The sequence below is a fragment of the Solanum stenotomum genome, chromosome 6 (genome assembly GCF_019186545.1).
Source record: "Solanum stenotomum isolate F172 chromosome 6, ASM1918654v1, whole genome shotgun sequence".
Classification (NCBI taxonomy): Eukaryota; Viridiplantae; Streptophyta; class Magnoliopsida; order Solanales; family Solanaceae; genus Solanum; species Solanum stenotomum.
In genome coordinates this window covers 54,540,222-54,549,487 of record NC_064287.1, presented here as the reverse complement: position 1 = coordinate 54,549,487, position 9,266 = coordinate 54,540,222, and the positions used below count along the sequence as shown (strand labels likewise).

At 32.4% G+C, this 9,266-nt stretch overlaps 1 protein-coding gene across 1 annotated transcript; it reads left to right on the top strand.

The window, feature by feature from the left end:
- The first annotated feature begins 528 nt into the window (after window positions 1-528).
- On the top strand, window positions 529-7,316 carry LOC125868199 (probable WRKY transcription factor 57). The gene is made up of 4 exons (XM_049548826.1): window positions 529-1,191; window positions 2,631-2,774; window positions 3,452-3,850; window positions 7,165-7,316. The coding sequence occupies exons 1-3, from the start codon at window positions 758-760 to the stop codon at window positions 3,840-3,842; spliced, it is 969 nt and encodes a 322-aa protein (XP_049404783.1). The 5' UTR covers window positions 529-757; the 3' UTR covers window positions 3,843-3,850; window positions 7,165-7,316.
- The last annotated feature ends 1,950 nt before the right edge of the window (window positions 7,317-9,266 follow it).

Here is a 9,266-nt window from a genome sequence, read left to right as displayed (position 1 = left end):
GTGCATATATATATATATATATATATTATTTCTTTTCAATATATTATTTCTCTCTGCACAACGATTTAAAAAAATGTAGCAAAAGATATATTAAGCTCTTGTTATGTATATGAGGTTTGAGATCGAATCACAAAATTCTATTGTACACAATTCTTTTCACTGCTTTAACTAGTGACATTCTAATCACTTGACATCAACCTTATCAATAAATCGATAAATATGAATAAGGAGTAAAGAGGAAGAAAAGAAAAAAAAAAGGGAAAGATAATTTCACATAATGCACTAATTAGCTCTCACTATGTGCGGGGTTTCAACTAGGATCAAACCATAAGACTTTATTGTCTAAGACTATTTCCACATCTCGAACCAGTGACATCTCTGGGTCACACTAAAGTAACTATACCAGTTACGTCAAGGGCAAATTGGTCAATTGAAAAGAAAAGGGAGAGAGAATTCCATATCTCACATATAAGAGATGAAGCGCGTGGAAAGATATGAATTTTATAATAACTTAAATATCAGCCTCTCCCAAAGTACTCCTATTTAGAAGTTGACGCCCATTTTTCTAACTTATCTTTTTTTTTCTATACTATTTTTCTCAGTGTCTTCTCACCAATTGCCATTGACACGACAAAGCTTTCAAATCCCCAAAAATGTTCCTAATTAAATATTCCAAACTCTTTACGCGTTTATCTTCTCCTTCTCCATAAACCCTAGCTTTAATTTTCTCTCTCCGCGTTAAATTCACTCTGTAACTATGGATGAAAACGATAAGCAGGGTGATAATGATCCATTACCTAGTGGTACTACTGGTGCTGCTGCTGCAGCGGTGTTCACCGGCGCCGCTTCTGAATCAAGCTGGTCACTCGGTGGTGGTGATGATGAATCGGACAATGTTTACTTCTTCGGTACTAGTAGTACTGATAGAGAGAGCAGTATATTAACCGAATTCGGCTGGAATTTTCAGCCGGACGGAAATAGAGATGTTCGCGCCGGTGGTGACGGTAGTCGATTTCATCGGATCGATGAGGATTTGGCGGGAAATAGTACTACTACTGCTTCTGTTACTGAACCGACGGTGACGGAGAAAATCACCGATGAACCTGTTTCATCTAGCTGTTCTGATGATCCGCCGGAGAAATCTACAGCTTCCGGTAGCTCCTCCGTCTCTCGACCGCCGTCCGATACAGCGTGAGTCATGTGTTTATCGTCGAACTTCTCTGTGTGTCTAAATTCATAATTAACTGCGATTTCAATGGTAAATAAGGAGTAAAAACGCCATTAACGTGTCCGTACGTAGGCGTAGAAAAAATGTCAAGTTGTTCACGCAAGTTGAGGGAAGAGAAAGAGAGGTATTATCGTAATTTTAATCATCAAACATGGGCTTTTCGGTATTTGCTCACTTTTCTGTGGCTTCAAAACAGCCGTTGTTGCGGCGGGAATGGCGTGGATGAAGTTTTTCCTCTAAAATTAAATATCCTAATAATAATTAAAATTAACTGTTAAGGAAAAGTATTTTTTTTTTTATATAAAAAAGTAACTTGCGATAACTCTTCCCTAATAATGGTTAGGTGTAATCTCTTACAGAATTAGTTTCTTCTGCTTCATTATTTCGTGGTCCATTGCTTCGTACATTAGTATTTAAAGAAAGAAAAAGGAATGGTACAATCTGGAAACTTTTAATTGATGAAGCAATAATAAAGTTATTTTCGTGTGATATGTGTTAAAATTGTAAAATTAATGATCAATATAGCCTTTAGTCAGTTTCTATGTGAATACAAAATACTTCATGAATTTTTGGTTTGTGTGAACTCTCAAGGTCCATTGCATGCATTTCTCTATGTTATGGTCTACATTATACTTGTAGTGCAACCTAATTATACAAGCCCAAGTGAAGTTTTGTTTTTTGTTTTTAAAAAATTATTCTTTCGTTAATAGTAAATTGAACTATAAGGTAGAGTTACTTAAAGCAAACAAACATGAAGAGAATTTGGATACGTTTTGTAAGTAGTAGTAATAAGTATTAGTAAGTGGTATTACTATTTTGATGTTGTTTAGTAGTATTACGCTGCCCCGGGTTTCTAACTTTAAATTCGTGTGTTACATGTTTGTCATTGATACAATAAGTCAACCACTAATACATATAAATTTCAACTAAGTTGGAGTCAACTAGATAAACTTAACTTGTTACTTATCAATATATAAAAAGAATATAACACTGGGTGATTTCTTCCTATCTGTTAAAGTTTTGGTGGTCAAAGTTACTTGGTACCTGTTGTTGATGGGAGGTGATAAATATCGTGTGAAATTAATCGAAGTGTCTGATACCCCAAAATATAAAACCAATTTAGGTGACAAATATTCGCCATGTCTACAACTTCATTAAAAGAATGAGTACCCATTTTTTTTCAATTGAAAGATATTTTGTTTATTACAATGATTTACTAATTGGAAACTAGATTGGTTCATATTAAATGATGCATTGAGTTTCTTAGTTATAAAGAAAATGCAAGTGTACTTGGAATTATATATAATTCTTTTTAATATTTTCAAGTACTATAGTATATATTATGTAATACATGATGAAGGAATCACACTCCTAATGTTACTTTAGGTTGAATATTCCACAGAAGCAAGGTTAAAAAGAAGGGTCAGAAACGAATCAGGCAGCCCCGCTTTGCATTTATGACCAAAAGTGAAGTTGATCATCTTGAAGATGGCTATAGATGGAGGAAATATGGCCAAAAAGCTGTTAAAAATAGTCCATTTCCAAGGTACGTTGAGACGAATTTAAATTTTATGAGTTTTTAATGATTATTTGAAGTATACTTACTAGGTTCAAGATTTGATGTTGAGAAAATTGTTTAATAAAACTAACCATAAGATGTACATGTACTTGACTAAATTACTTTTAATCCTACCTTATATACACGAGTAATCATTTGTTATATGCCTTTTTGGAATAGTATGGAGGTTGTTTTCAAGAAAAAAGATCGTCTTCTTGGGGGTTTTTGAAGTGACAGATTAAATATTTGGACCAAATTTGTTTGACTAAAGTGATAGTATAAGTAATAAAAAGGACAGACGGTAGTATTTTAAGTATTACATTTTGTTGGAAGGTATTATATCTAATCCTAATTCATGTCCTTATATCCTAATGGAATCATATACATGTATCTTAACGAGTGATCATTTATTTATAATTGTGGTGTTCCGGTGAGGTATGCATATCTTGATTGGTTTTATAGAGTAATACTTTGTTACAATCACTAACATATAGGTATCAAATAACTATATTCGTAAAGATTTGGATAGATAAAATCATATATTCCTTTCATTTCAATTTATATGATGTAGGTTGACTCGAACACATTGCATACTTACTTTTGGTGAAGTCAGAATTTTGGAGTTTATAAATAATTACTCATGATGAATATGTATGATTTGTCAGGAGTTACTATCGTTGTACAAATACAAAGTGTACAGTAAAGAAAAGAGTGGAGAGATCCTCTGCAGATTCCTCAATTGTAATCACAACATATGAAGGACAACATTGTCACCATACAGTTGGATTTCCTAGAGGTGGACTTATCAATCACGAAGCATTTACATCTCAATTAACACCTTTACCCTCACAATTCTATCATCCATCCGGTGTTCAATACCCTCATGAATTAGTTCCTATGAGTAGTCCTGCTGCACCAGAATCACATACAATGCCTGGTGAAACCGGACCCGAACCTATTAGACTGCCAGAAACAAGTCAACCAGATGCTACACAACAACCAACTGATGAAGGATTGCTTGGAGATATTGTACCTCCTGGCATGCGAAACAGATAATATAAAGGGTAATATAATCCCTTTCCTAATTTGCATTAATTTATCATATATTTTTTTAAATTTCATCAATGACATATACTATTTGGGGGATCGTTACACGTGTGCTCCTACACACGTGTAAGAGTGTGTTTTTTTTATAAGAAATTTCTGTCAAGCCTTTGTTTGTGATTCACACTCAATGTTTGCTGCTTATTAAAGGGGAAAATGCTCTCTATCTGAATTTTTCAACTTCTGAAGTTCACATTTAGGACCTTTTAGTTAAGAGAGAAGAATTCTAACCAAGCCACATTATCATTTATTTAAGGGTTCTATATATATATATGTAAAAAAAAAAATTGTTGAATTGTTTGACCATTCTAAGAGTTTAAACTTTGAAGAACATACTTTTAATTATTTTTATGGGTAAAAATTGCATGCAGACTTTTTGTTTTTGCTTTTTGGAAAGCTTTTAATATGATCTCTTATTTACTTACTTTGTTAAATCGTATATAATTGTTTAAAGTTTCGCATGAGGTAAGTGATTATACAATTCAATACATATTAACAATCGATTACTAAAGATTCCAAGTAGTTTATAAATCTAATCTATAAATATAAATTAAATTAGGTGATGTTTTTTTATCTGTCTAACTCTGATATTAGACAGAGTTATCCAATATTTGTTGTACGTGAGAGATGATAGATAGAAAATGAGGATGAATTCAGATCAATCTATAAGTTAGTTCTATATAGATATCTTTTACTATTTAATTAAACTTAAGTAATAATAGGACATAGGAGTTGTCAATAATTTTATGTCCGGTCAAATCGAACAAGATCCCAAGCGATGGAAATCTAAAGTTGATAAAGTTTAAAACATATAAAAGTCTCTTTCCCATAGATTGCTTTCCCACCGCAACCTTTTTTCTGTGCTCGTTGCTTTGTCTCTTTAAAAAGTACTAATATATCTTTCAATATAATATAGTTATAATATTGCATTGTTTGGTCCCCCACTGGTTTTAAGCAACAATCTATGGTCTTGATGCATGAACTAGCTAGAAGGAATTGATGATTGATGCTTTTCATCCACATTGTTTTTTGTTAAAGAATGACAAAAGTCCCACATCGGTGATTAATGAGATGGGTGGACTCTTTATAAGGCTTGGACAATCCTCCTCCCTTTGAGCTAGCTTTTGAAGTGTGAGTTAGCCCAAGACCTAATTTAACATAGTATCAGAGCAGGGCCCGTCTCACCCGATGTTGGGGCCCCCAAAATCAAAATTGCCCACACACCAGATGCTAAGCACTGGGCATGAGGTCTCACCCGATGTTGGGGCCCCCAAAATCAAAATTGCCCACACACCAGATGTTAAGCACTGGGCATGAGGTGGGGTGTTAAAGAATGACAAAAGTCCCACATCGGTGATTAATGAGATGAGTGGACTCCTTATAAGGCTTGGACAATCCTCTTCCCTTTGAGTTAGCTTTTGGGGTGTGAGTTAGATCTAAGACCCAATTTAACATTTTTACTATTTACAAAGGCTTGTTACGATTGAATTACTTTGATTATAATGTGATTGAAAGTTACCTTGTGATAGATTTTGGGATCTGTGATAAAATGGCTAAACTAGTAAATAGTAGATAGGAAGGGGCCCTATAGCTAGCAAGTAGCTACTCTCCAAACGGATGACATATATATATCAAAGATTAAGAGGGGGGCCGTTTAAAAAAAAAGAGACATATATAATTATTATATGTATAAGTTAGTATTTAGGATGTGACATAATAGTTAATGAAGTGGACGAGAATCATGAAGTATCAGGTTCAAATTCTAGTGTGATCTCTTCTCATATGATCAAGTTTTGGTGTACGGAATTTCTTGATACATGTGCTTGTGAGAGATTACAAGTTAAAAAAGAAATAAAACTTGAGTCTAACCCGATCCCAAAAGCTAGTTCATGAGGAAAGAATTGCCCACGATCATATAGATGAATGTTCTCATCCATTTGCCTATGTGCGACACCCACCCACCCCCACACACATATCCAAGACTGAATAGCATAGACAATATAAGACGAGGGGGCAACATTAGAAACAATGAATTAGGATGTGTCTAACTCTAAAACCATGATAAAAATATAGACATTGATCATGAGAAAATGATTGACCAGGATCATATAAGAAGTCCATGTTCTCGTCTTTTAGTCGATATGGAACACCAACACAAGTACCATGAGAGAGACTATCTTCCTATCTAATTTCTCCCTTAATTAATGACATTTTCTTGTAATTAACACCAAAAATCATGGCACAGAAGTCTTAGTTAAATATCTTCACATAAAATGAAACAAAGAAAGGGACTTTCCTTTTGTTAGTGGGGTTTAGGTTTGACAAGAACCGAATTTGTGATTGTTATAGTACATCAATTTGGCCATAGGGCTTTAAGAATCAGAGACCAAAGAAGGTGGCAATGGCGCTCCCTTAGCAGGTAGCTAGCCAGCATGCCAAATAATTAAAGGGAAATATTGCTTTGGTTGATGTTACACATCTCATGCAAAGCATGCACAAGTAATAGAATAAGTCACGCTTGTCTGAGTAAATGGAAGCATATTTTTAAGATGTGTGGTCCTACATGATCATGCTTTTAATTGTTTTTGAGATATTATGCAAATATTCTTTCAGATTTTTGTATCTATATAACATGTGATCATACAGTTTTCATATGCTTCAAATATTCTCATTTTTGTTTGTTTGAACTCTTCAAAAATGTTAGCGAAATGCGTGCTGGGTCTTTCAAAAAACAATGTGTTGTTTGGAAAATCTGACACGAGTATGTGGTAATGTTTTTGGAGAGATTTGAACGACAAAGGTTAGTTTAATATACTTTCTCCGTTTCAATCTGTTTGTCATGTTTTGACTCTGTACAAAATTTAAGAAAGTAAGAAGACTTATAAATCTTGTGGTATTAAATTAAAGATATGTCAAATGTACAACAATGCTATTTAATCTTGTGGTTTTAAACATGTCACTTGAGAAGTTGAAACTAAATAGTTGTCAGAAAAGGAAAGAGGTATTCTTTTCTTAAACAGACTACAAAGGAAAAGTAGGATAAATAAATTGAAACGGAAAGAAGTAAATTGGATTTTGGATGATGAATAAATATCGATAAATGTGAAAAGGTCCTAGACAAATGTATGTTCTTTCGTCGATGTGATACATGATTTATATTTGATGAGTTCAACTTTTATTTACTAAAAATATTGTATATTTTATAATTATGGGTTTGAATCTAATATTTTTCACATTTTTGATGATTTTCCCCCTAAAAAAAACACTTTTCCAGGTATATATTATAAAGCATGGATGTCATTCTTGAATTTAGCTGGAATCAACCCTCTATTTTATATGAAGTTAGCTATAGCTAACTTTTATATTTTTTGCTGATCATGATATAGGAATCATGACTTATTAATGGAGAACCCTTGGATATATATAGCATCTCTAGATGTATAATTGTAGAGTTTCCCCTTTTTTCAACTTTCTGTTGTTTGGGATTGGTCATTTGGGGGGGGGGGGGGGGGGTGGTGAAAAATTTGACCTAATTAACGTTGTAATTACATTGCCATTGTGACAGTAATAGCTCAACTTGCTATATTTCTGTTTTAATTTGTGTAATGTATTAATTAACACTACTAAAAAAAATATCAAAGAAAAAGAACTGTAGTGAGTCATTTATTCTCAAAGCTGGTTGGGAATTGATAAGAAATCGAACGGGCATACAAGCTTGGGACTAAATTTGTTTGGGATAAAGCCATTCCTACAATAATTAGTATTTTTGGTCTGTGTAGCATTTCCACGATACCGTTATGATCAATTAATTGGACTTAGCTAGAAAGTGTTCTTGCCTCTATAATTAGCTCGGATAATCTCCGAGGATCAAGATCGATAGACGGCTTTAACTTTTACCTAAAGCAAAAATTGATGATTTTGATTATGTTGGAAATGAGGGAACGATTTTTAAAAAACTGACAGACTATATAATTTTTGTCCTTTCGAATTTTCATAAACATATATTAAGAAAATATAATAATTTGAAATTGAACCCAAATATTTGCTATGGCATCGAACAATTTCACCTCCCTAATCAAGACTACATAACAAAATTATATATATCAAACCTACAGGCTACAATTATCTAAAAGGCTTCTACATGTTAATGATTCACCAAAAATGACATTTCATGTGCTTGTGCTTTAGTGTTTGGTTCAATTTTTAAGATTCTTAGCGTTGAACTCTCAGTTTATTTATTTAATTTCATATTTATTGGTTGTTATAATTTTAGTCATTTCTACACATTAATATTGGATTGAGCTTGACCCAATAACATCAAGCTACATTATTATAATATTCTATTTTTATTCTAACAACTTAAAAGAAAATATATCACGTAAATTAAAATGAGATGTTTTTTTGGTTTTACTATAGTAGTTTACTTTTTTTTGTCGTAGATTTTACTTTTTAGGGTATATTTTGGGCGGCATTGTGTAATTGCGTGGATTTCTAAGTTGCTCTATTGTCAGTTGACGTTTACCTTTTACCATATCCCTTTTTCTTCTTTTTCATAATATAAAAACTTTATATTATAATTCACCTTTTCCTTGTAACCTACGTTATCTTATTATTGTCGTTTTCACACAATTTCTGTACATATATATCTCTCACCACTTTCCTCATTCATGCGTGAAGTACACACATTATTGTTTGTTACTCCTTTCAGTTTTTACTTTTTAGTTTTTTTATTCGGTGTTCGATATTTTATTTTGAGGTAAAGCGTAAACCGTTCAAGGGCGGCTCAATACCTTTAGAAATAAGGTATCCGCCTTAGACCCCCAAATTTACATAAGCACTTTTTAACAATTTTTTTTGTATATTATGTCTTTTTTTTACTTCGTTTTGAAATATTGAAAAATGTTTCGTTCTTTTTTGTCAACTTTTAAATTTAACTTCCACGTGATATGTTTAAAATCACAAGATTAAAAAATATTTTGGTACATTATATATATATATATATATATATAGAAGACACCATAGATAAAATTTTTTATAAAAAAAAAATTGCATCTCAAAAATAAAAAATTATAAAAATAATTAAAAGTTAGATCTTCCATTTATTTTTAGCTTGATCAGTAACCACTAATGGAGATTTCATGTCTAGCACTTGAGTTTGAATTCAAGATATTTGATTAAGAGTGAAGGACTATTTATCATTCACTATAAAAAAGAATAGATAAAAAATCGAGGGTCAAAAAATTGACAAACCATTCGATACTTTTTGATAAAACCAACGGACTCAACGTTGAAATATGTTGGTTTGATTTAAGATAACCAACGGAACTCTTGATTATATAAATCAACTTTTTAAAAAAGCACAAAGATAAAATCTAC

Excerpts from the sequence above, each read along its gene's own strand:
- LOC125868199 (XM_049548826.1), top strand. The coding sequence starts at position 758 with ATGGATGAAAACGATAAGCAGGGTGATAATGATCCATTACCTAGTGGT. Across the intron at positions 1,192-2,630 it reads CGACCGCCGTCCGATACAGC|AAGCAAGGTTAAAAAGAAGG; the intron begins GTGAGTCATGTG and ends AATATTCCACAG. Across the intron at positions 2,775-3,451 it reads AAAAATAGTCCATTTCCAAG|GAGTTACTATCGTTGTACAA; the intron begins GTACGTTGAGAC and ends ATGATTTGTCAG.